We start from the raw sequence: 26,968 nt of genomic DNA on the forward strand, positions 1-26,968 counted from the left end.
GCGGTGCAGGCTGGGGGTGGCCTTTCCCCGCCCAGGACTATCAGCAAGCGAGGGAGAAGCGGGCGAAGTGGCCGGGCCCGTGAGGGGCCCTGCAGCCCGGGAGCCCCCGCCTGTCCTGCCGGGCCCTTGCCATGCAGTGTGAGCAGGCGGGGGGGGGCAGAGGCGATCCCGACGCCTTCTCCCTGGCAATGCGCATGATTCTGCGGCTCTGTGCACTGCGCGCTCCAACCCACCTTGAAACGGGGCCTGCCTCCCTCCCTCTGCCCACCGCCCCGGCACTGGCAGCGCCCCAAGCCAATCAACGCCCACTCTCTTTCCCTCCGGCCAATAGACGCCAGGCGGGGGCGGACCAAAGGAGCTAAAGAGCCCAGGCTAGGCTACGCCCTGAGACTTGGGCTGAGCTGTGCCTTAGCTACTAGTGCAGGTGCTTGGTGCATGTCAGGAGAGAGGGAGAGGGGGCTGCAATAGGAAAGGAGGGATGGGGAGAGTGGAGGGGAGGCAGCAAGATCCAGGGATGAGGGCATGAAAAGGGCACCAGGAGGATCCTTTGCACCAGCCAGGGGCTCTGCACTGAATGGTCTCCAGCAAGAAGGGCACTTTTGAGATAGGATGATGCTCCTTATTGATGGTCGGTAGTACTATGATTTGGTATGTGGCCACTTTGATAGCAAGTGTAATCACCACCAGAGGACTTGCAGCTCAAGGTGAGTTGAAGTGCAGCATCTCGCTGCTGTTTCCCCCCCGTCTCCCAGTCCTTCTGCCTCTAGCAAATAGCCTCTCAATCTGCCTGCCCCTGTGTCTCTTTATTTTATTTTATTTTTATTTTATTTTTTGCCTGCAACCCCTGAGTTGCAAGCATCTGAGCCTTTTTGTTGTTGTCGCAAGTTTCACTCGGGGAAGGAGGAACTGTCAAGGGGATGGTATAAACTTGCAAATCTAAAGCAGCTGATTTGGGTGCCGGGAAGCTAGTTGTGTGAGTATTTCCAGAGGCTGCCTGCAGGAAAACCTTTTGGTCTGACCAGTCGAAGATGCTTAGAAGAAAGAGCAGGCTAGAGAGAGAGAATTTTTCTTTCTCCTACTTTTCTGAGGCATCAGAAGAAGCATGAGTTGGTATTTTATTTGTAGCCTGTCTGTTGTATTCTTTGCTACAAGAGCATCTTGAGCTTTTAAGAGCGGTGGTTTCTTTCTTTCGTTCTCTTCCCCCCCCAATCATTTTTAAAGATGTGGGGAAAGCTTTCATAGGCTGTAGAGAAATTCCAGGTAGACAAATGTAGAGTTGGCCAATACATTTTATTTATTTATTAAAACGTTATTGTATTAGCCAACAATTTTTTTTAAAAAGTGAGCACTCAATTAATGTTGCTATTTTAATAATGCTACTAGGGAGCCGTTGAGGGGCTATTCACTTTTTTTTTAATCCTGAAGAAAAATAGCAAAAAGGGGGGGAATCCAGTTTAGCAGAGAAGGGATTTGTTTCTGCTGGTCACCAGTTAACGGCTCACTTTCTGTGTTAGAAAGACATGACTTTAGAGACCTCTTTTGAAGCCCTAGAATTAATAAGGGGGGAAAAAACTGAGTCCTTTTCCATGTATTTTTTTTAACTTAAAGCTGAGCAAACTTAATTATGTGGCAAATGCCAGGTAGGAAACATTTTTTTCCCAATCTGTTGTGGACTTGTAGGTGCTTGTGATCAAATGACAGGTGCAAACTTCTAATAGGAGCTGTTGAAATCGATGCAGTGGGCTTGTTTGGGAGGTGGGGGAGAGGTGGGGGAATGCGAAATCTTATTCAGAGATGTGACTTCAGAGCAAACGTCCTTGCCTTTAGCAACACGCTGGTAAAATGGGCTGGCGGTTCTGCTATACGGCTACCGGTTACAGCATGAGATGCGACTCGTTTCATGTGCATTGCTTATGTATGATGGTTAAGTACTTTAAATGATTCCTAATAGTGCCTGGCAAAACAGGGTTTTTTATTCCTTTTAAGGAATGTGCAGAAAAAGAGCTAGAAGCGCCTCGAGCATCTTATGAAAATGCTAATCATGTTAAAATGACCTCCCTGAGGGCAGTCAACCAAAACTCATGAAGTTTATGAAACATTAGCTTGCACACAGCGCTGTGCATTGTGTTCTCAGGATTGGAGTGACTTGAATGCTGCAAAAATCGTCTCGGGGGCTTTGGAATTTTCTCTTTCAAGAAGTGAACCAGATGAGCCGTGGCTGGGAAGGCGAGGAGGCTGTGAGTGACTGATCCCTGTGTGAGGGAAGGAGAGGAAGCCAGGATATCTCTCGCCCACACCGACAGGAGGCACGCTTCCTATAGGTTTCTTTCTTCAGCTGCTTTTCACTGGGCCAAAGTGGCTTCACCAGACCTGCCACTCAAGGGCGGGGGGTGAAGTTTTTCCTGATTAAAAGCCTTTCCCTGTTTTAGTGAAGGTGCAATAGGATGTGGTCAATGCAAAGTGTCCAGTATATATATATTTTTTAAGAGAGCATATCTCATCCTCCTCTTTCTCTAGGCATAGGGGCTTTGGAGCAATCTCAGCCCTGCCCCGGTCGTTAATGGCATTTCTCCAGTGGCTTTCATGCTTGGATCCCGAGGAGCATTACACTTACTAAATAAGCCTCAACCGCTCCCTTTGTGAGGTGGGTGGTATCCTCTCCATTTTACAGATCAGTAAACTGAGATGGAGATTTGCTCGAGGTCACTAAAGCAGAGCTGGGAATAGAACCCAGGAGTCCTGATTTTCCCGTCTCCTGCTTCAGCCACTCAATAGCACTCCTTCTCATCAGTTGCATTGCCTCATTCATTTGGCTGTCACCAGCAAACCCCTTCAACTTCAGTGTGAGTTACGGTCTCTTAGCTCCAACAGCGGTGGATCCAGAGGTGTCTCTTTAGCCACCTGACCCTATTACGCCTTCCAGCCAGTGGTGACCAATAGGTCATATTGCTGAAGAGGTCAGATGACTACTTCGGTTCCAGCAAATGCCTTTAATAAAGGGAGCCCGATGGAAAACAAAATTCTTGACTTCTTGGCGAGCACTTAATGCTTGGAAGTGAGATGGGCATTTCCACGAATGAATCCTAGCAGTCCAGTGGGCTGCTGAAAGAACATCTATAGTAGCCCTTTTCCACCAGCCCTCCATATAAATTTCCAATTGCCTGTATGCTTATTGGATAGAAAGGACAAGAGCGGTAATTGACCAGGGTTCCCCTCTCCACTGCCTGAACCCAAGGCTGCAGCCCTGCAGGTAGGCAGTGGTTGCCATTAAAAGTGACCCTTTCCTGACAGCCGCCGCCATTATTTCCCCTAAGTATAGGGGAAAGCTGGCATCTCAGTCCCGTATTACTGTTTATTCTGGGTACTAAGGTAGTACCTAGGAGCCCCAGTCAAGGACTACAGTGCTAGGTGCTGCACAAACACCGAACAAAAAGACCAGACAGTAGCTGCCCCAAGGAGCTTACAATTGAAGATGCAAACCATGGAGACAGGCAGACAGATGGGCGCACAAGGAAGAATGGTTGCCTCTGTTAGGCCGATGTACTCTGAGGCCAAATACTGTAATGATATGAGCCCCCTGATAGGCAACTCTACTCTCCAAGTTCTCCATCATTGCAGGGTCTGTTGCACCCTACCCTGATGGCAGGTATATGCTGAGTTAGGGATGTGATGTGATGTCCTCTGCCGTGGTTATTACCTGTAAGTTGGTGCTTCTCCCTTGCTGGTGTTGGGCTGCGTCTGTAGCTGTAGCTGGTTCAAAGAATTGGCCAAGCCCTTTCCACCAGCTGAAATGCTGGGGTCTGCTGAGCAGGAGGTTAATTTGCAGGGGCAGGTCTAGAATGACCCTCTGTCTCATGAAGAGATAAAGAGGGGAAGTTCTTATTGCTTAAAAATACCATGAATAGAATCTCTTCTTTGCTGGAGGGTCGGGCATCCCCTTCCTGAGTGGAAAGGGATGCTTAACTCTGCAAGTGCCATAGGGAGACCGAGAAACTCCCGGCTGGGGCAGCGCCTGCGTGTTAAACATGGGGAACCAGGAATTCTGGGGCAGAGCGTGTGCACTGATGGGGGTCAAGGGACTTGGTGTCATGCGGGTGTGCGGGTATGCATGCACGTGTGCCTTGGGGGTGTGTGTGATGAGTGAGTAGAGTAGACGTGCTGAGTGAGTGTACTATGAATAATGCGTGGGAGCAGACTGTGAGTAGACTGTGCGTGGGGCGGGCGAGCTGTGTGTAGTGAGTCTGCATGTTGATGAGGCTGGAGTGCCATTGTGTGTATCATGAGTGAGTCTATTGTGGATGGTAGGGGAGTGTGTGTATGTGCTGTGTATAGTAAGCTGGTGTGATGTGTGAGTGCACTGTGCATAGTGTGTGTTCTTTCCATGTGCTGTCCCAGCTTTGCGCAGGTAGCTGACCAAATAGACCTTGAGATTACTACAAAGGGTTAAGGCAAGGTGCCCCAGCGTTATAAACACAAACAAACTGGAGTAAACAATTTACATCCTACTCTACATGTTTTATAACATTTATCATTTTTGTTTGTTTTGAACAAAACATCCCTATTCATTTCCTTAAACCACCTTCTCTTGTACTAAATTAAAATGCATTTGTACCAGCTGAAATATATTTATGTAAATATTCCGTGCCTAGTATGCTAGCAAGAGCTTTGCCAGGTTTGTGTACTGAACAGTGAACTTGTCAGCATTTGCTTTAATACCTGGCCTAACTTTGGTTCTTATCCTCTGTGTTAGGCCTCAAATCTTGCATCCGGCCTGGTGCTGCAAGCTCTCTCTCATGCACAGTGAGGGCCGTGGGGGTGTCCCTTGTGCATAATTGTCCTGTGTGCAAGGGGGCCGTGAACATGTGTATGTGTTGTGTGTCATGAGTGAGCGTGGTAGAGGTCTGTGCACAGCAAGGGCCCTGAGTATGTATCCTATGCAGTGTGTGGAGGGGTCATGTGAGCACAGGAGGTGCGTAAGGAATTTCTCCTTGGGCTCTCAGGCAGGGCAGGCTGATGGGGAGAGCTGTCTGTGGAGGGCTGCTCTGTGTGATTCTTTAGAGCAGTGTTTTTCAACCTATTGCCCGCGAACCTCTGGGGCTCCACAGACTGTCTGATTTCCAAATGGGCCCACACCTTTGTAGGGGTCTGAAAATGAAAAAAGGTTGAAAAGCACCGTCTTGGAGGGATGCCTAGCCAGGCCTCAGAGTCCTGGCTCTGGAGAGCTGTTCTGTATCCCCTTGGGATTCCTCCATGTGCATCATCTCTGCTGGTGCAGCCCAGCAAGGTCTTACCCTTAACCTGTGGGTCTGAAGCCGGACAGAGCTGGGCAGCTGTCTGCATGAGCCTGACATGCGATTTTGCGTTTCTGCAGCTCTTCAGCAAATAAATGCTGCTGGAACTGTGGGCAGGTGCGGATGTCCCTTGTTGTTGCTAAAGCTGCTGATGGCTCATCACAGCATGCAGTAGATACTGTTCTGGAGTCTTCTTCGCATCCCCTTTGATAAGTGTCAGTCCTCTTATGTCACTGATTGGAGTTCTTAAGGGCAGCACTATGTCGCCTTGGCCGCTGTCTTTGCTTCTCTTCCCCCTTTCTGCCTGTTTCTGGCCTCTGCAGCCCTCCCCAGGATCTTGAGGGGTGGCTGGTTGGCAGTGAACTGATCCAGTGCAGTCTCCGCTTTCTGCTCACCCCTCCGTGCCCCGGATGAGGAAATAGGTGCTGAGGAGTCACATGGTGACGGCAGGATGCTGTGGTCCTGCCCTTGGCCTGGTCTCTCTGAGCGCTATCCAGGAGTCTGCACTTTGGCGACTTGGGGATCTGCCCTTCTCTGTCCATCTGTCTTGCTGCAGGGCGGAGGTGGGTGGGTAGAGGTCTCCCTTGTGTTCTGTGTTGTTTCCTGCCCAACAGGAAGAAGGAGAGAATCAGGCTACAGGAGACAGGGACCGTGGGCTGGGCTCTCTGCCTGTTACAGTGCCTTCTGTCTGAGGCTCTCAAAGAGCTGAGAAGCATGAATGATGGGAGAAAGCATTGTTATCCCCTTGTTTCAGTTGGGGAAATTGAGGCATGGAGCGGGGCCGTGCCTTCCATGAAGTCATCTTGTGAGCCACTCGCAGAGCTGGGATCAGCACTGACTGACCCTGACTCCTGATCCTGTGCCTTAGTTAATTACAAGACTTGGCGATTCTCCTTGCCCTGTAAGGTGACCCTCCCCTGCCTTCCCAGGGAATTCCCTCCCTTATCCCCAGCTCAACAGGGAGTTCCACCTTCTTCATGTAAATGAGAATCACTGTAGCTGAGGTCATGGCATGGCCCTGAGGCAGACCATCACTCCATCCCTGTGGGATGCACTCAGGAGCTCCCTCCAGCTGGAGAAGTGGCCCTTCGCAGTGCAATCTCTCAAGACCGGGCTGGTAACATTGGGTGATAAGACTCCGTGCTGCTCCCCTTCCAGTGTGGAGCCCCATGCCTTGGCTTTGCAGATCTCCCCCCTGAGAGCTCTCCATCCCTTGTCCTGGATCAGAAGCTCCGATTGCAGGGCTTAACCAGCAGGGACCAGAAGGATCATTTAAGGCCTTTGCTAAAAGCTGTGGGTTCCTCCCCCACTGAAAGTGGCTCCTAGTGCCATGCTCCGTCCTTCCTACAACTTGGGGACTCCAGGGGAAGGGAGGGCAGCCCCCCACCCCAGCCCAGCTTTCAGAGACGGCTAGGAGGCCCACACCATGGCTTTAGTAACAGCGTGGGTCCCCCAGAGTGGGAGAAGGAATGATACAAGGAGTGGTGAACTCAGTGGGCTTCTGATATCACACCAGTTTCATAGAGGTGAGGTTCTACTGGGTTCAGTGGCATTACTGTAGCTGTCATTGGAATAAGGCCGTATCTGTCAGGGAGCAGCAAGGGGAGGGCATCTGTAAGGATAAAGTTGTGGGTGGTTTCTTCATCCTTGAGGGTTTGGAGTGAAACCCTGACATTTCTCTATACAGTCTGCAGGAGCTACTCTGCCTTTGTTCTCAGGTTGCTCCTCTGGTGCTACAGGGATCATCGCCGGTGGGGCTGCTTAACTCAACCGAAAGGGGCTGCACTCTGAGCCCCGGGGTCTCTGAAGGTTCTGGCTGCCCCTGCTGGAGCATGAGTTAGAGCACAGGGGGGCTGGGAAATGGCATGCCAAGGACTGGGTGTGGTGTTCCATGCCTTGGATATCAACACCCTGCTGGGTGTTCATGAGAGTGTTTGGACTGGGACCCGTCTGCCAGGATTGGGCATCTGGCCCCGTGCACCTGGCAGGGTGTTCGGTGGGAGGGCTTGGCAATGGGATTTGCACTGAGTATAACTGGGGGAGCTCTGGAGTCAGCACATCCTAGGTTCGTATGCTTTGTGGACATGGCTTTCTCCCTTCCCCTAGTGTGTCCCCAAGGCCTGGGGGCTCAGAAAGAGAGGGAGGCGTGTGGGTGGCTGTCAGACTGGGAATAAGGGCAGATTGTGGTGGTGGTGGTTTGGTTTAGTTGCATGTGTTGTAGAAAAACCCACCCAGTGAGGTCTGGGTCCTGGGACATCCCTGTTCCTCTTCTGTGCTGCAGCCACAAAGAGGAAACCTCTGGATGGAACATGGAGTTTGGGAGAGCTGGGGCAGGCTGGGCTATTTCCACATCTATCTTTTAATCTTTGCTCAGTGGCTGAAGACTTGGGGGATCTTTTTCTCCCCCTCCCTGATGCCTAGCAGAGGGACAGTGGGGACCAGTAATTCCCCAACCTCCGCGGGGAGCAAAGACTAATCTGATTTATCTTGATTTACTTCCGAGCCTCTAATCAAAGAGCAATGTAATCGCCCAACCCCAGTGGCAGTGAATGTCTCTGCTGGAGTCCCAGCCTGGTAGCATCTCGCTGATTGGGGAGGGGCAGCTTGTGTGCCGCTTGCTGCCCCTTGTGATCCTCAGTGAAAGAGGCCCCGTCTCCCTCCATGGCCCCAGCGCTCTGTCTAGCGAGAGGCCTGGCTACTCCTCGCTTCCGTGCATGGGGGGCATCCCTCCGGGGAGAGACCGGAGGAGGCAGGGCTCTGAGAACCGCCCCCTCTGGAGCTGTGGCAGTGGCTCTGCGCTCTGAGTAGGGGACTGAGGAGGTGGGTGCGTGGCTGGGTCCGCTGCTCGGCCAGGAGTGCCCGTGCTGGCAGAGGTTGGAAGCTGAAGCGGGGGCAGCTGGCAGGTGTCTAAGCTGGCGGAGTACAAAGTGTTTGTGTCGGAGTTATTAGTTTTTGGGTTGTAAAATCGCTGTGTCCGGCATTGCTGTAAACATGAGCTGGTTTCATATGTCCTGGCAATAGAAACCACCAGTATCTGGTTACCGGCGTTTGCAGGAGGCAGACGGGCTCTGGCTCAGCTATAGGTTTCGTCACACCCCATGTGCACCCACTGAGCCGGGCCTGCTCCTCTCCTGTTTGCTCAAGGCTGTTGGGGGTTCATTTCCATAGGGTCCTAATGCACCCGACGCTAGAGCGACCCCACTCTCCCTGTGGGATGGGGTCTGCTCTGAGTGGGGAGAAGGGTTTGTGTGAGTGCAGCAAGCAGACAGCTGGATTCGCTGGGGATGGCTGGGTCTAAAGCAGGTCTCTGACCCTGGGGGTTGTTTCCACTTGACTTTCCTGCCGCAGCTGATCAGTGCTGAGTTTAGGAGTGGGGGGGAGCTGGTGGATGAGCACGGGCGAGCGGCTCTAGGGGCAGCCATGTAGGCAAGCATGTGTGCGCTTCCTTTGTGTCCCACCGCCCTGGAGGCGGATCCCAGGGGATGCTTGTTCGCTATGGGCTTCCCTTCCTGCTCTGTGTGCAGATTTGGCTACCAGACTCCAGCACTCCTGATTGTAGGGATGACCTGCATGCGCCCAACTAACTGCTTGGCAGCTGTCACTGTCTCACCAGCAGAGCAGAGCGCTGCCTCCCTTAAAGGCACTGTGCTCATATTCAGAGGGAAGAACGATCATCTCGTGCATGCCGGTTGGAATGTTAGTGCTGCAAGGGGACTAGGACTGATGCTTCAGAACAAGCAGCTTTGTGCTGTTGTGTTGTGCCTGGGTCAGTGTTGTGCTATTCTTAGCAGGTGGGAGTGTGCTGTGGCTTGGGTCGGACAGGGGAGGGCTAGGGTGTGGGTAGCCTGTGGCAGAATACTAAGGCCCTCCTCTGCTGCCCCTGAGAGGCACCAGTATGTGGGGGATGGACCTTTGCCATGTGCATCTGGAACTAGGAGAGTGCTGCCACGGGTTGTGGCTGGTGGCAAGTTATCTCCTAAGGGGAGAGTTGGGTCTGGGACTAATGTATGAGATGGGGGCTGGAGTTCTGGCTTCTACTCCGGCTCTGTCGCTGATCTGCTTCGTGGCCTAGGGCAAGTCACCGCCCGTCTGTGCCTCAGTTTACCCATCAGCGACATGTGGATAATGCCAACCTCACCAGGATGCTGCGGCTTAATTCCCAGCTGCAAAGCACTTGAGGACCTTAGCACAAACCAAACCTCAAAGCGAATCCATCGATATCAGCGCAGCATCTTCGTGAGCGTGCTCCCTTTCTGTGCGTTTGAAGGGGAAAGGAGCCCCCCCACCCTGGAATAGGCAGAAAGCAGTGGGTCTCTGACCACGTTGGCTGGGCCAGAGGGCATGGGGCATGAATCCAGCAGCGGGACTTGCTGAGGATGTGGAGTCTGTGTTTTGGAGGTGTGATGGAGTCTCCACCCTGCACAGGACTAACAGGCCTTAAGATGGTCAAATAGGCCAATTAACTCTGCAGGCTGCACCTGGTGGAGGAGGAGCCAGGGAGCAAATTGAAAGCTGGCTCAGCTGTGCAGGAACAGGTGGGGACCATGAAGCCAGGTAACAGACAGGGCAGTCGCTCCCTGGGAGGAGGGTTTGAAGCTGGTACACCATGAGAGAGAAGGGGAACCAGAGTAGAGGGAAGCAGTCTATGGAAGGAGCCGTGAGGGCTGGGAGAGGAAAGCCTGGAAATGCTGGGTTGAGGGTCCCTGGACTGGAACCCGGAGCAGAGGTTGGGCATAGGTTCCCCTACCACCCACAGTAGGTGTGGCATAGACCTGAGGCAGTGAATGGGAAGACTGCCTAGGACTGCTGACGGAAAGACTTTGATATACCCCAGAAGGGGGGGAAATACAGAGTGACCTGGCTGTGGGGCTGAGTCACAAAGACGACGCTGTGGTTCCTGGAGCGAGAGGGGGTGTTGACCAGGGAGAGAGAGTTGGAGCAATGACGTGCAAACCATGGAAGGGGACGTTGGCCTCGAGAGAGAATCCCCAGGGCGACCAGGAGACACCAGCCCAGTGGTGAGTGGAGCACCCTGTGGCAGGAGGGGAGCGGTTAGAGGCTTTGTCCTTCAGGTGCTAGGTAAGCATGGTCTGTTCTTTGGAGGTTGCTCCAGGAAGAAGCAAGGTACCATGGCTGCTGCTTGGAATGAGTAAAGGAGAAGAACGCCAGTGTCCCGATGGGTATTCGGTGTCCAGTAGTTTCTGATCTCAAGGCTGTGTGTGTTTTGAGCTATAGGTGAACACCTAAAAACTGCAGCATTTGGCCGTGTGGTTTCTGGGGGAATTTTATTTTTAACAACTTCCGCTTTTAACTCAGCAGAGGCAGCATAGTCTAGTGCAGTGGCTCTCAAACTTTTTTTTACTGGTGACCCCTTTCACACAGCAAGCCTCTGAGTGCGACCCCCCCCCTTTATAAATTAAAAACACTTTTTAAAATATATTTAACACCATTATAAATGGTGGAGGCTGACAGCTCGCGACCCCCCCATGTAATAACCTTGTGACCCCGTGAAAGGTCCTTGCCCACTAGACCAGGGGGTTCTCAAACTGGGGGTCAGGAACTGTACTGGAAGTCAGGAAACCTGGGGTCTGGCCTGGCTCTGCCACTGACTAGCTGTGCAGCCTCGGGCAAGTCTCTCATTCCACCCTTTGTCTTGCCTACCTAGATTGCAAGTTCTTGGGGCAGGGGCACTGTGTGTGTGTGTGTACGTACTGTGCCTAGTGCAAAGGGTCCCTGATTTCAGCTGGCACCTCTGTCCTACTGCGATGACTCCCCCTTACATACTTAACTATAGTTTACCAGAGTTATTTATCTAGGAATTGTCTTGATTGTATAATCCCCGTCTCTCATTCATGTGGCCTGGAGGGTAGTGGTGGGGACCCGCAAAACAGCATTTTGGAAAGAGATGGTGGGTGGAAGATACAAATGCTGTCCAGCATGCTGGCTAGGAAGGCCTAAGGACACTGCCGTGATCTTGTACTCTCCGATGGTGCCGGGGGAACTTAAATGCAACCATAGAGGAGACATGATCTTACTTAAAGGGTCACTGGTGAAAGCCCTGTCCCCTCTGCTGCATGGTTCTCTGCTTCTGAAGGAGGAAAGGGGCTTGAACCTGAAGCTTCAGGGAGCCTGGTTACTCTGAACCTGATGCATAGATCATTAAGCTGTCCCCTCTGGTTATTCCAGGTCTTCCCCTCCCTCCTTCTCCCATTTCTGATGTGTGACCTTGAGGCAAGTCACTTGACCTATGTGTGTCTCAGCCAATCCATCTGGAAAATCAGGTTAAAAAAGCAGGAATCTTGCTGCAAACCCAGATGCTGCTTCTGAGCTGAGGCAGAGAAGTGAGGAGGGAGAGGGAGGGGGAAGGTCCTTGACTGTGAGACCAGTGGGGCTGTTATCCTGGGTGATGGATTCAGCCAGAGCGGGGGCGGGTGTCAGGGAGGCAGGTGCCCTCAGAAGGACACAGATACCCCACCAGCAGTACAGCCAGCCAGTGTTCTGGTCGGGAAGGGCAGGCAGCCTGCAGAGTCAGCCGGGCTTCCTCAATAGTTCTTTAGATGACTGAGCAGCTAATTGCAGCTTTCTGTCACGTGCAGTTTCTAACTGGCTGAGCAAACCCCCACCGCTCAAGCCGAGCCACTCGCTCCTGTCATGTTCCGCTGGTGATGTGATCTGGGAGGGAGGCGGATAGACTCCAGCTCTCTGCTACCCTCCTAGTTAGCAGGGGTGGGGTTCTTGCCATTTTACAGTCTCTCCCTAGAGCAGATCCTTCTGCATTCCAGTGCCTCCCCCTGATGAAATGCCAGTGGCTTGTCGTCCCCGATCCCTGCAATATTCTGCCTTCGATGCTGTGAATGGGATGTGTCAAAGCAGATTTCATCTCTGCACCGTGGGAATCTTGCACTGCTCTGCAGGGTGAGATCAGGCCTCTTTGTTACTGCTCTCTGAGAGCTTTGGGTTGGGCTGATGCTGCCACCCTGGGGTATGTGTCTGGTGGATAAATCATCACCGCCCTGGGGTTGGGTAGCAGGGCGCAGCTGGGCTCTGTGGCTTGTGCATCTTTCCTCTCGACTCTCCAGAAACTGGGCTACGATTGGTTGGGGGTGGAGGGGAGGGTCAGGTCCAAATGGGTCAGCGGTACCTCTGTGCTGATTGGTGGAGGTGCCCGCAGGGTCAAGGCTTCCAAGCCTCTGATTTGTGATGGAGTGGGGAGGGGGGGCACACATCTGTCACTGGTCTCTTGGCCCCTGATTGGTAGGGAGGCCCATCTCTCAGGCTTGTTGTCCGAATCCCAGCTGGCCCTGTGGAGTGGCAGAGTTGGTCAGTGAGCCCGTTAATTACTTGTTGATGGCAGGGGGCCCTGTGCACATCATGCTCCGGCGGGATGGTGCTTTCGCGTCCTCTGAGCTTTCTCGCGACCTCAAGTGAACCTTGCGATTGTGCTGGCTGAGCGCGGAGAGATTGCTCCAGCGTGCGGGATGCGCCGGGAGCCTCCTGCTGCACGGCGTCCCAGGGCACCAGTGGAGCATTAAGGGCGCAGGCAGCTCTGCGGCCACTGGCACTGGGGGATGGAGGGGAGGCTCATGTCACCATTCAGGCAGAACTGATTAGGGCAGCATGTTTGTCTGCTGCTCCTCTCTGGCTTCCCTGGACTGGTGTCTCATCCATTATCTGCCATATGGGGCTTTCAGGGAGAAGGCTTGGCTGCCCCGGGGCAGGGCCGGGGTTCATTTTACCCGATTGCATGCCTGTGCTGTGCTGGTCCGCAGGCAGCGTGCGTAATGAGTGTACCAGTTGCCTGGTATGGATGTAAAGAGTCTCCCAGCCAAGCCCCTCTGGCTGCGTGAGAATCCCTCAGCCTCACCTTCTCCCTGAGTGGTTGGGGTTATCCCCATTTTCACGAGGGACGTTGAGCACAGAGGGGGGCAGGCCAGAGATCTATGCACCCAGAACCAGGAATGTGACTTGAGGATCTAGACTCTGAACCCACCCTGCCCTGCCTTGTCGAAGTCAGGCATAGAACCCAGGTGCCCTGACTCCCAGCCCACCTGCTCTAAACATGGGACCCCACTCCCCTGCCAACCTTGCACTGTTTCAGAGGCCCAGAATGCGCTCTCGTATGGGATTAGTAGCAAGAGGATGGCAGGGTTGAACCTTTGGGGTTAGCGGCAGCCCGACCAATGAAATGTCCTTCTTTTTCTTCCACACTGGAGCTTTGAGGGATTCTCTGTTAGGTGGGTCCTGTGTGCCCAGCTGGCTGAGAGAGAGTCTTTCTGCTGGGCTCGATGCACCTTTCTGGAGCCCTTTCTGCCTCTCTTCTCCCCCCGTATAGCAACTTGGCACCAAAGTGAGAACAGCTGCGAGGCAGAGCCGGTGACAGAGCGTTAACGCTCCTGTTATTCACCCCACAAGTGGAGTCCCATGTGCTTCTGTCAGAGTCTGGCACCCTAGAAAGATCTGGGGGTTGGAGAATCGGTTGAACTGCTGCTGTTGGTCCCTGGTGGAGAGGGAGGGAGCCAGCGTTGTTGATAACCCTGGGAACGAGATGGTTGAGTGGAGCAATGGAACCCAGTTCTGAATATTTGAAGCCTGTAGGCATCCAGATGAGCTGAAAGGGCTGTCGTCTATGTGTCATGGGCTGGGTGGCTTTGCTGGGATAGGCAGAGCAGCTCTGAGTGTATGCCCCTTCCCCTCTCCCTCCGTCAGCTGAAGGGAGTTTATGGGGAGGCGCAGGCTGGCTAGGTGGAGGGGCTGCAGGAGCTCTGAATGCCCAGCATGTCTCTACTGGACCAGGGTGATGGGAGATGGGCCCATGTACTAGGGAGCCTATGGAAATACAGCAGCAGGGTGTCTCCTCCCTGATCTCGCTAGTGCAGCCTTGCTCATGAACTCCTATTTGTGAGGCAGGTGTTGTCTCCACTTTAGAGCTAGGGGAAACTGAGGCACAGAAGTTGGGTGTGTTGGCCAAAGGAGCAGAATGAGTCTGTGGCAGAGGTAGAAATGGAACCCAGGAGTCCTGACTCAGTCCCCCCTGACCAGTTACTGCAAAACAGTGCTTCCCTTGGAGCTTGAAGTAGCCCCCAAGAATCCTGATGTCCAGGCTCTCCAGGAAGGAGCTTGCAGCGGAATCCAAGGGACCTGACTACTTGGGCTGCTGCCTGTTCTCTCTCGGGACTCCTAAAAGGCCTTGCCACAATAGCATGTGCGTGGTTGTGTTGTGTTCTAAAGCTTGTTAGAAGGACCTAGACAGAGCATGGGACAGGCATGCCTCACATATGGACTGAAATAACCCCATGAAATGTTCAGAGATCCTAGTTCTGCCTTTCCTGTCATCGCTGATTGATGCACCCAGCCACAAATACAGTACCTGTCACTGCACATTCGCTCTGCTCCACTGTTCCATCTGTCATGTCCCAGCTCAGCGTCTGACGCTGCAGTCCACAACTATGGCTCTGTGTTGATGTAAAGAGTTGGACATGCCTCATGGCCACTCTGTGTCCTGGGAGTGATGGGGGGTGTTCGGAGTACTCACGATGGGGCAGAAGAGCCATGAAGATGCGTCCACCAGGATGGTGGGGTCAAAGCTGAAACAAACAAGAGGCCCTTTCTCTCCCCGCCATGCCCCAGAGAAGTGACAGAATCCACAATGCAGGTGTGAAATCAGCTACCAGAGCTTTCAGAACACCTCTGAGACCTGAATGGATCCTACAACAGACAGTGTCTGCTTAGAAAGATACTGCCTCCGATGTGATGCTCCCGCCTCCTGCTGCTGGCTTGTATTTCAACCAAATGGGCTGCGCAGTGCAGAGGACCTACTCATCCTTTGACTGGGGGTGGGGGAGAGGGGAGGGAAGAGAAATGGAAGATATGGGGCGGGGGGAGAGAGAGAGTGGAGTGGAGTTACTTCTATTGCATATGCACTGGCCTGCCCAGGGAGCAGCAGGGCCTGTTGGTGTGTGGAAGTTCCATCAGGGCCATGTTTGAAATGGGATCACACATGCCAGTCCTGCATTTCTCTGCCCACCATGCAAAGTGGCGCTGGCAGAGTGGTACTTGTGCACATGATTCACGGAGTTGCTTAGGCCTTTTGGTACCCATATCTCTTCTGTATCTCTCCGTATGGCCAATCGCAAGCACTCAAAAATCACGTGTCAGACCACAGAAATCATGAAATGTTTAAATACCGTTGGGATTTTTTTTCATTTGCCCTCTGGCTTTTTAATCTTTAGGTCCCGTATGGGTCGTGTTCTCAAGCTTTTCTTCACAAACACAAGGGCCAGAAACTTACTTTGTAAATGAAAGCTGAAATTCTCACCTGATCACATGCCTTCAGGAGCTGGGGCTTTGAAGAACAGCCAATATTGTGAGACTGTAAAACTCTGGGAGCTGGCGATGCTGATCTCTCCAGCACCCATCACTCTAGTATCTATAGCGCTGTGCTGTAAATGGCAAGTTTTTTGGAGTGCACAATGGGTATGCGTGTGTATTTTGTAGACCCAACAGATACCTAAAAAATGTGACCCCACCCTGATCTGGCAGAGTTACTGAAGAACCCTCTGCTCTTGTGGCTGTGGTCCCATTTCCATGATCTCTTTTGCCAGATCACAGATGTGGTTAAATGCCTGAAAGTATCCTAAATGCGTGCAACTGCGTGGGACTGTCCCCAAATGTACCGCTTGGGTTGGAGGTGCAGTTAGCTTTCCCCCTTCTCCCTCTTCCCTGCTGCAAGGGCATGGGATGCTGGCATCTCTTGCGAGACTTCGAGCCCTGTGCTCCTCGCCCTCCCTCGGAGAGGGGAAGTTACTAGACTGGAAGGGTAATTCTAGGCTGAGGCCGCTAATGTGCAGACAGAGTGAAACTTGCTAGTGAGATGGGGGCATCTAGCCAGGTATGTGAACCAAGCAAGAGAGGGAATCCAGAGCAAAGAGCAGGGCTGGGGGTGAGAGCAGGGATCCCCATAAGAACTGGGTGCTGATAACTGGAATGGATGGCAGACAGCTTTCCTCACGTGGAGGTGAAGCCTAGCCCTGCATGTGGTTACCCTACTGGCTTTTCGATTAGATACCGGCACTGCAAGCTGCCAGAAACTGACCTATTTTCCTTCACTCACATCCCAGCACTTCCATTCCAGAGGTTATTGCAAGGCATGTGCATGCTGCCCACTCCCTCTGTGCCAAGCCTGTTTGGGCAGCAGTGGGCACGAAGCACTTGGCAACCTGTGAGGGCAAAGTTGCAGGTGTGTGTAGTGGATCCTGCTGATCCACGGGCCCTTCAGGTGAGAGAGGACCAAGCCCATCAGATGGCTCTGACCTGCCTGGACTCTTCCTTTCGCCTCTCGGAAAGAGGGAGTGGGATTTCAAACCCGGCTCATGGTGTTAGCCCAGGAAACGGCTTACAGCTGGGCCCCCAGTCACTTGGTCCCGGCTCCATTTGAAATGGGGATGTTTTTGAAACACCCCTGTGCACCCATGGACGCCTTTCGCTTGCTCAGGCTTCCTTGTGCATTCCTTTTCTTGTTTGTTTGTTTGTTCGCTCTTCCCACACTCACTGTCCTTTCCCACTCGTTCCTTCCTTCTCTCTCATGCCCATCCATTCTCTGTTTCTCCATTCATTCTTTTTCTCCATTTGCCTTGTTGGTTCTCCCGTTCCTGTGTGTTCACTCATCCGTTCTCAGCTTTGCTCTTTCTATGTGGCTGTTTCTCCATTCACACACACACTCCCATTCCCCTCTTGTTAGTTAATGAGCTGCTTCTTGGAGCTGAAGTTAACCGCCTCTGCTGCTTGTGGGTGGGCTGTGAATCTTCATGCCCAGCTGACATTGGCTTCCCCCTGGCTCTCTCCTGATTGGCGGGGGATGGAAATTCCTTGCTTTGGCCATGCAGCCTGGAAAGGGCTTATTGCCAGGCCAGTTAGGAGGGAGGGAGGACAAGGGAGCATTTACCTCTGCATAGGACAGTTCTTGTCTGTTCTGCTCATCTTTCCAACAGAAAAGGGGATGGTGCAGTCTGTCTCCCTCCAACTTAGCTGCTGCCACCTTATGGAAGGATTCCAGGTCCCAGAGTCTTCTGCAGGGATTTGTTCCATCGCTTCTTAGCTGTCCGCCTGCCTTACTTGGATGACTCTGATTATACCCCTTGGTCTTAGCCCCCCTCCTGGCCTGATTTCCAGAGAGCCGGAGCACCTGCTGCTCCTGGTGAAGCAGTGTTTCTTCAGCAACTTGGAAAATCAGGTTCTTTGCCTGGGGCTGAAGGATGGGACGGTGATCTTCAGAGATGGATTGTCGTGTAGAGGTGGACGGCAGGGACGTCTGTCGAAGAGAACTCATCACCTTAGCTTCTGGGCACAGGATAATAGCTGAGGCTCATGAATCCCCTTTCATCTGGTGATCCCCAAACACTTTCCAAATGCCATCACCGATCAATATAGTGCCCTGGCTCCTCCTCTCCTGTTCAGAGACACGCGTCCTGCCTCTGAGTTTGCAGGCTCAGGCAGTGCGAGGTGATGAAGAGAGGCCAAGGAAGGGGGTTCAAGCAGCGCAGCGGAACGGACGGAGTCTTATGGAGGGAGCGAAGCCTGTTGAATGCTGGTGGTTTTGAGAAGGGGCTGAGGCAGGAGGGGGACTCCAAGGGGTGGGATGGGGTGCGGGGAGAGGGCTTTGGAGGAGGTGCGTGAGGAAGACAGACCCTTCCAGGCACAGGGAGGTGAGAAGCATTGGGGGCTGGGCTCAAACCCCTCCTCCTAACTTCATTCTCAGTGACAGGGAGCCAGTGGAGAGAGGTGAGGAGCAGGGGGTGGGGGAGACATTGTCAGAGCAATGGAGGAGGAAGCCTGCATTACTTGCTGGATGATGGGAGAGGGGAGGCTCCAGAGAGAGGGGTTAGAGATGGCATGGCCTCTTGCCCCTGGCATCGGGCCACGAAACACATGTTGGCTCTGAGAGTGTGGGGTGTGTGTGAGGAAGGAGTGGGAGGATCCTGGCTGTGAGGGGTGAGGAAAGGGGGTCCCAGACAGCCCTGAGCTCAGGTGCCAGGGAGGATGGTGGCAGGAGAAGGGGTGAGGTGGGCAGAGGGGATCTGCGTTTGCGGTGCATGGTTTGCGGAAGCAGCGGGGCACCCCCCGAGGAGATATTGGGGAGATGGCCACAGGCTGAAGAGGGAGGTGCAGAGCTGCGAGTGTTGCCAGGATAACGCCAACAGCCAGAGCATGGGAGGGCACTGGCACAAGTGTAGAGAAAAAGAGGGCGATGAGGGAAGAGTGCGAGCAGCTGGCTCACCAGCACCCCTTCCTGCAGCACCCTGGGTCTTCCCCAGATGGCCAGAGAGTCCCTTCCTGAGCTGGGCCCTGTGTTCCCTTACTTCCCTCTTCTTGCCTCCCTTCCTCTCACCTGCTCAGAGGCCTGCGTGCTGTGATGTGTTAGGGAGGATGGTGTTAAACTGGTGCGGGCTATAATTAAATGGCTCGTTATTCTGCTTGCCATCCTCTGTGCCTTCAGAGCCGGGGGCAATGGCTTCCTTCCAGACGTCACTGGGTCCCTTTGTATCGGGCCTCAAAGATACACGGCCTGTGCTATTTTTTGTCTCTCGTCTGTAAAAGCCTCTTTGAAGCTGCCTTGGAGAATGGGCTATCCTGTCCCAGCCATTCAGCAGTCCCTGAACAGAAAGACTTGACGCATCAGGGCTGGTGTCATCCTGAACGTGAGACGGTTCCTTGCAGGTTGTGCATGCCAGCGGAGAGAGCTTCCAGCTCCTGCAGTCCCAACCTCACTCAGCAGGAGGCACTGTAAGGCATAATGTTAGGAATCACAGAGCTGCTCCGGCACGTGGCCCCCGTCCTCTCTTGACCGATACCCTAGGCAGGGCAGTGGGGGAAAGGTGGTACCACGGTGTTGGGTATCCGTCCTGTGGATAGCTGTTGCTTGTTCTTTCCTCTCTGCCAGGCCCTGCAGAAGCTGCTGCTGCTGCTATTTCTTCCCCTTCTGTGATGAGAAGATTGAATTACCAACTTCCTGCGAGGAAGGGCCGTGAAATACAATCCAGTCGAAAGCAAATTACAGTTGCTAATCGTGCCGAGAAACCCAGAGGCTGGCTGTGAATGGCCACGGTGGGGATCAATCAGCTGTCTTGCCTGACATGGCACTGGGGGATCTGCTTCCAGTCGAAACTCACTTATTCCCAGCTGGAGCCAGGTGGTGGGCTGGGAGCTCCTCCCTCCTCTGCCCTTGGTCCCTTGCCATCAGAGCAGCGTGGGCTGTGTTCTCATCAGATCTAAGCTAAGCAGCGTCAGGCCTGGACAGCAGTCAGATGGGAGCCCACTGGCTGTGGCAGGAAGTAGCACTGGTCACGCTTTATGCAGTGTTCTTCCCTCGAGTCAGCACTGAAACCAGTACCCCAGCGTTGTGAGGGTGGTGGTGGCAGGGCGTTGCCTGCTGTGCTCCCGCACGTAGCTGACCACAAAGTGGGCTTTATTGGCTAGCTCAGTTCTTCGCAGCCACATTCAAACGCGATGGAGTCCTTCAAGAGAGTTCCTTCCGGGGCTGGATTGGTGGAGCAGCGTGCCTCAATGTGGTTTATGCTGCAGCAGTGCAAGCTTCAACGAAGAGGACTTCTGCCAGGCTTGCGTTCCCCATGCTGAAGCCTGTTTGCTGTGTGGACGTACCCTTGGCTGGGGAGGGTGGGAGCATGGGTCCTGCTGTAGCGTATGACAGAGGTTGCGGCTTTTCTTGGGATCCCCTAACCCTGTGGCTCTCCATGTGAGCACTGTAGTTGGTGCCTTCCTGTCACTCCCCTTGAGCGCTGTAGCCCTGTTCGCGCAGGGTGGGGACAGCATCTGCTGGCGTGGGGTAAGGTACAGTTTGCAGCCGGTTGGTGTTGGTCCCTTCCCCTGCAGCTGGCCCAACTGCACTGAAACCATAGGGGTGTGAGCTGGTTGGAATCTGGCTCTGAAACAGGTTCAGCAGCCGCGGGGAGAGACTTGTTTTGAATGGGGCACATCCATGCGCCCCGATCCCGAAAAGCGGGAGTGGAATCCTCAGACCTGGAGTGCAGCAGGCGACGTTGGGACATCAGAGCTAGCAAGGGGTTACCCTACAGCCACGCTGGGAGTATTGGCTCAGCAGGGCTCTCCTGGCCAACACCCAGCGCCAGGCAGTCCCCTTGCCTGGTGATGCCGATGACCAAGCTTCCTAGGATGGGCACCGTCGTTGGGTCTGCCTGGCCTTAGCGGAGGAAGGACTGGGCCCTGTGCTATGGCATTGCTTCCCCCCCCAATGCCTTTCCTGGTGTCCCTTCCAGGCCGGGCCAGCCCAGCTCCTGCTTGTAGCCGGTGGGGTTCAAGGCACTTCCTAGTCTCTCAGCCTTCCCCGCAGAGCCCTGTTTCCTCTTGCTGTGGGGGCAGCACTCCAGCGTCCCCACGCTGGGTTGGGAGCAGGGCTCTGCTCTCGGCGAAGCCCCCGAGCCGGGTTTAGCTTCCCCAGCTGTGAGCTCCTGGAGGCAGGTGCTGAGAACCGGCGCTGCTCCCAGCACACGGCGTCCCTGGCTGAGGGGGCTGTTTGCTTGACAATGTGTGTGGGGGCAGGAAACGAGCGTTGTTGGACCAGACGGAGATTAAAATTCAGGGCGAGAAGCCGGAGCTGGCGGAGGGAGCTGCTGGAATCGGGGGAGAAGGGAGCTGGTGCTGTCAGTACCAAGAGCTGCTAGTGCTGGGTATGTGGGGCTGGGTGAGAGCAGGAGGCTGCCACCTGTGGTGCTTTCTCCCTCCGGCGAGGCAGCCTCTGGGTCTCCTGGCCCGATCCGGTGAGGTGCTGAGCACCATCCACTCCCACTGACTGCAGGAGGCTCTTGCGCTGAGGCTGTGTCTGAGGCGTGTAGGCAAACATCAAAGCCTTCTTTGGCTGCTCTTTCACGCACGCTGCCCACACCCTTTGGGATGGCATGGCTGAGGCCTGGCAGACTCATCCCACCAGAGCTCCTGGGTTGGATGGCATAGGAGGCATACGAGACCACTGGCGCTGCCAGTGCATATGGTGGTGTCGTTCCCTCCCCTCCAGCCAGCCCCTCCCCTTGCCCTTCTGCTGCTCTTGCTGGCTGAGCGGAAATCTGAATGCTCCTCAGGTGAATGGAGGGTCTGGTGCTGACTGGAGATAAGAGAGCTGGGGTCTGTGCCAAGGTGCATCAAGTCCTACGCGCGCTGGCAGGGCTCCAGCTGTGTGTTAGGGAGACACTGCAGCTGCTGCGTACCGGCGAAGGCTTGGATGGGCTCCGAGCTTCTGCACTGCACAAGCTGCTAGCTGGGGAACACTGGGCTGGCGAGGACGTGGGAACCTGCTCACTCCCTGTTGGGCAGGGGGCAGGATGGATGCAAGTCCTCGGTACCCTGAGACTTTGGGGCCTGCTAAAGAGGGCTTGCAGATTCTCCTGTGGGGCACAACCTCTGCCCCCAGACTGGGGTGGCTGTCAAGTTTGGGGAGACCAAAATCCTGCAGCTCTTGCTCAGCCACTCATCCTCTCCCCACCCTGCAGTTAAAGGAGATTAGCATGAGTGCAGGATTGGACCCTCATCCAGGAGGGCTGCTGTGACGAGCCGGGGAGCCTGCCCCTCCTTCCTCTGTCCCAGCTCGGGCTCACACAAGGTGCTCTCACCATTTGAATGTGGTAGCCGCTGTCCCATTTAGATGCGGGGAGATGGTTATACTGTGGAGCCAGGCAGGTGGTTGGGGGACTCTCTGGGCAAACCCTATGATTTCTCCTGCTGGAAGGAAGGCTGGCTCGGACCAGGCTCCTGGGCAGTTTGATCTCAGATGCTGGCTGAGGCCCAAGGAAAACGGTTTGGCCTTCAAATGCCCTATGCAGACCCCGGCCCCTCCCTCTTGCTGCTGCAGCGGCTGTGCCGTATCTCCGCCAGGCTGTGCGGAGCCTGCTGCGGTATCTGAAAGCAGGAGCCACTCCAGAGCTGTGAGGGTGCAGCTGGAGCCAGCCTGTGGCTAGAAAGCCATGATTTTGGTTCCTCACAGAGTGGGGTGGTTGCATTGTGGAGGAGAGGGTAGTAGCACAGAAGGAAACGTCCCAGGGACACTGGAGTGGGAGAGGATGGATGCTAGTCCCAGGACCCCCTCAAAGCATTGCAGATTTCAGGGGTGGAGTGGCAGCTGAAGTCACCCCATCAGTTGATGAGGTGCAAAAGCCTTGGCCTCTTTAGAAATGCAGTGATAATGAGGCCCAGGGAGGTGCAAAGAAATCCTGCACAGGTGGTGTGAAGCCCGGGGATGGGATGGTGATGAGTGGTGAAGGCTGCAGCTACTTGCTGCGTGGCTCCCCTCTGCTTTTAGTCATGTCCCTGCTCCCTGGTGGTGGTCTGCAGCCATGCACCTGCGGTGTGTGCATGACCCAAGTGAGCAGTTACCCTCCCCGGCGAGAGACATGGCCCCTCCATGCCCACATGCTAGGCACCCTATCTACCGCTTGGCACACGCGTGCACACGGCACAAACCCTTCTATTGTCCCCAGGTCACTCCTAATACACCTGCACCCCACCCACCCCTCTGCCACGCTTCTGCCTGTTACGTCACCCCAGGTACGTTCCTCCTCCGGCTGCAGACCCCATAGCCTTTGCCTGTCCCCGTGCCTGGGCCGGGGAGCTGTAGAGGTGCTATGCTCATGGCTGGTGGCCTTGTGCGATCAGACTGGTGCATGTTTTTCCCTGCACTGGCGCAGTTTGCAGAGGAGCGAGTCTTTGGCTGCTGCCTACGCTATCCCAGCAAGCAGCGGCTTGCCACGGTGCCAAATGCACCTGGCTCCTGCGTCCCCAAAGGGACTTTGATTATCAGCCTGCACAGGGGTCCCCAGGGCCCCGTGGGGGCCGTGTGCTGGTTTACGTTTGTGTCTGAGCCAGAAATAACCAGTGATCTTACTCTCCTGTTGTGGAAAAACAGTGATGTCACTATTGGCCAATCAAAGCTGGCCCTGAAGAGCAGAGCGAAGGATCTGGGAACATGCCTCCCTGAAGAATGAAGATTCTTCACTGGCAGAGGCAGCAGCAGCCTGAGCAGCTTCCCGGCTGCATGCGGAAAGGAGCCTTTTCACGCTATAAAAGCTCCGATACCCGAAGCCGCAGTACCATGGAGCCGCTTCCCTGATTCCCCAGGCTCTGGCTTCTGCAGGATCCAGGCAGGAGCTGACTGAAAGGAGCTTTTAAAAACCGCTGCTCTCCTGCCCCTGGGAGAATGGCGCGGGCTATAGGGGAGCTCACAGCAGCCCTAGCCCCTTCCAGCAGGCGTCTCTGCAGGGAATGGGGCAGGGCACTGGTTGTGATGTGGTAGACAGCTTCTTAAGCCCCAGCCTGGCTTGGCAGACATCTTTTGTAGGGGTGCTAGTTTTGGGGGAGCTCACAGTTATTGTAGTTCCAGCATTTCACTGTAACAGACGCACTGGGGGGTGGCGCTGGCTGTGGCAAGTGGCTCAGAGGAACAGCAAAGCTAGCCTCTCCCAGCAGCGGGCGCTGCGGGGCATGGTGTCGGAGCAGCAGGGGGCTGCTAACAGCTGCTTCGGCCCTGACTTGGGTTGGTAAGATTGTGCGGAGGCTGGTGGGGTGAAGGTTGTGGGATTTCTAGGTGGCAAAGGGTTTTAAAGCTCTCTCTGCTTGCCTCTGTCATGCTGAGGCTGGTTGGCAGAGGAGGCTGGCCCTGTGTGCCATGAATATGGTACCCCCAGGCCTTACCGCACAGCTCCTGCTGTGGAGAGACCCCTTGAATGGGCCTGTGCAGGGTAGGACTGTGTGGGCTCCCACCCACCTCCCAGCGCTTGTAGGAGAGCAGCTGGTTCTCCCTCTTCTCTGAAGCTGGCTCAGAGGATGGAAAAGGGGGGGAGCGGGTGTGCCACAGCGAGCGGGTGTGAGCCCTGCACCTTTCCTGCAAATCCTGTACCTGCTGTACCACTGCACTACCCCTGTGATTGTGCAAAGCCTGGAGGGGCCATGTAGGGGAGGCAATGTGGCCTAGTGGATAACGCATTGGACTTGGACTCTGGAGATGTGGGTTCTGTTTCTGGCTCTGCCACTGGCCTGCTGGGTGACCGCGAGGAAGTCCCTGTGTCGCTTTGTGCCTCAGTTTCCCCATCTGGAATTGGAGCGAAGGAGGCTGATCTTTGTAACACACTTTGAGCTCTGTGGATGAAGAATGCCAGGGCTTGCTTTTACTTGACGTGAAATACAGCCTGCCCTGGGGGGAGCATAGTTGTTCCACATTGAAATTGGAGAGGGGTGAGTTACCCCCAGTAGAAGCTGGCCGGAACGTCCGTGGCGCAATGGGCCTTTGGTCGTAGGGTTTATCTGAAAGGTTGCGCCGTCAGCAAACTAGCACCCCCTAGGCTCAGCCTTGGGGCTTTTGGGTCAGAGCTGACTCAAAGGGAAGCGCCACCTGCTGCAGCTGCAGCACCATTCTTTGCAGCACGTGGGTCTTTCTCTCCTGCAGTGACCTGACCTGACCCAATCCTGCTAAGCCTGGGGGGAGTCCTGTGTTTGCAAGGGGAAAGGGGTTAGCTGCAGGCTCCTGATAGCGTATGGGAAGGGGCTGGCAGCAGGCTTGGGGAGAGGTGGAAAATGCCTGTGTATGGACTGGGGGGGCTAGCTTTGGTTTTTAGAAGGGGTGATGTGGCTGGTGCAGGTTAGTGGGGTATGGACATTGCAGGGGGGGGATGTGGAGCTATGGGGTAAGTCTCCTGGCTCTGAGGAGATGCATGTGGCAGGTTGGGTGGCTGCGAGGGCAGGACAGGGCTGGCTCAGGATCTGGGGGTGGATGTGTCAGGTGGGTTCCTGGGGTGTCCAGTTCATCGAGCAGCTGTTTTAATGACGCTGTCACCGCTCGCCGGGCTGAGCCCGGGTGGTGTCAGCACTTTCCCTTTTGAAAGGCCCGTTCCAGGGTTTTGTAGCTCCTTGCGGTAATTGGCTGGCGAGGCGAGTGGGTTTATGAATGGATGTCTCCCCTGCTGAAGGGAGGAGAGGCGTCCCTGAAGCTGATATTAAGCAATGCTGAGCTGATAGAAGAGCTGTGCATTTCCTGCCTGCACCTCCCCCTCCTCCTCCTCCTCCTCCTCCAGAACGGGAGGCAGGGGCACCTGCATGTGGGAGTGGGGAGCGTGGGAGGAAGGTCACCTTGGAGGGAGTCTCCACGAGCAGGGGCGGGCGGCTGGGCAGTCGATGAGAGGCCTGTGTGCTCAGGGGGAGCAGGTCTCCGGGGGGCAGCTTTGGGGGCCGCCCCCTCCCCGCCGCGCTTTACTGCGCTAGGCCAGAGCCCAGTCTGCTCTCTGCGCCCACAGCCTGGTCTTTCGCACTTGCAGGCAGAACTTGGAGATGGGGGCCATCAGTAGGCAGCATCTATCCATCATGTTGGCCCTTGCTCTTTTTACACTCCCAGCCCCCGGTGTCCCCGCTCTGCTCCCCTTCCTTTCCGAGTCAAGCGGCCAGCCCTGGGCATAGCAGCTTGGAGATGCTCTGCAGCAGCCTTTGACCATGCTCAGTGGCTGCTTGTGGCTCCCCCAAAACGGGGGGACCCACATAACAAATCTGCCCAGCTAGCAACCCTGGTGATTCAACAAACGAACCGGTGGCTGCAGGGCGAGCTGTCTCCTTGGCCCGGCTCAGGCGAGCTGGGGAGGGGCGGCTTCGGTGCCCTTGGAGCAGATGAGGGACTCAGCCCCCTCGGCCAGAGTTCTGGGACTGGTGGGAAGTGGATTGTTCTCGGGCCGGTGGCTGGGAGGAGAGCGAGTAGCTGGAGCGAGAGGTGCCTCTGGCAGGTCTGGAAGTCACGCGAGTAACCCGGTTGCACTGGCACCGTGGGCGGTGTTGGCAGACACTGTGTGTCTCTCAGTTGTGGAAGCCGCTGTTTCCCGGCGGGGTGGAGGGGCTTACTGGGAACATGTCGCCCTTTGGATGCCGTGACTCTCTAGGCTTGGACAGCGTTTCCCGTTCTCAAACTGCTGATGGGGAGGCTAGCCTGACCCATCCCCGGCGCCACGGGGAGCGGCAACAGAGGCCTGTGGAGTGGGATATTCTTTAGTCTGCTGGCTTTCCTCCACGTGACCCTGCTGCCCTGGTCTGCTCCTAGCTGTTGGCTAGCATCAGGGGGCACCGTGCTGCCGGCTTGCTGCCCTTAGAGCCTGGCTGTGCGCCCTTCGTTAGCATGGCGCCGTGGGAGACTTGCTGCTGCACAGTCGGGAAACGCTCCTTTTCTCAACACCCCAGCGTGGCGGTAGGGAGCTCAGCTGCTAGAGGGAGTGTCTCTGTTTCCTCACCAGGCCCAACTGCTGGTACCCAAGCCCTAGTGTGCCCTGTGAAGGTCTCGCCACGTGTACCTGCAGGAATGAGGAGAGAGGCTGCTTGCAATAAAAGCCACTGACTCTGTTCGTTTGTTTTTCTGTTTTTTTCTCCCCAGGTGCCCACGGCTCAAGGGAGGAACCCGAGTTTGTGACAGCTCGTGCTGGCGAGAGTGTGATCCTGGGATGCGACGTGATCCATCCGCTGACGGGGCAGCCCCCTCCCTATGTGGTGGAGTGGTTCAAATTCGGAGTCCCCATTCCCATCTTCATCAAGTTTGGGTTTTACCCTCCCCATGTGGACCCAGGGTATGCAGGTGAGTCTTCGAGCCATGGGCTCCTGTGCCGAGAGGGGATGCGGCAGCCGTGGCACTC

General features: G+C 55.0%; 1 protein-coding gene across 4 annotated transcripts in view; it reads left to right on the forward strand.

Moving 5' to 3' along the window:
• Window positions 1-506: 506 nt before the first annotated feature.
• Window positions 507-26,968, forward strand: part of IGSF9B (immunoglobulin superfamily member 9B) — a 94,242-nt gene continuing 67,780 nt past the window's right edge. For all 4 annotated transcript variants that reach the window (XM_044996797.1, XM_044996800.1, XM_044996798.1 and 1 more), the window contains exons 1-2: window positions 507-704; window positions 26,713-26,910. In XM_044996797.1, coding sequence (XP_044852732.1) covers window positions 626-704; window positions 26,713-26,910 — 277 coding nt within the window. In that variant the 5' untranslated portion in view covers window positions 507-625. The remainder of the gene's footprint in view (window positions 705-26,712; window positions 26,911-26,968) is intronic.

The sequence above is a fragment of the Mauremys mutica genome, chromosome 22, assembly GCF_020497125.1.
Source record: "Mauremys mutica isolate MM-2020 ecotype Southern chromosome 22, ASM2049712v1, whole genome shotgun sequence".
Classification (NCBI taxonomy): Eukaryota; Metazoa; Chordata; order Testudines; family Geoemydidae; genus Mauremys; species Mauremys mutica.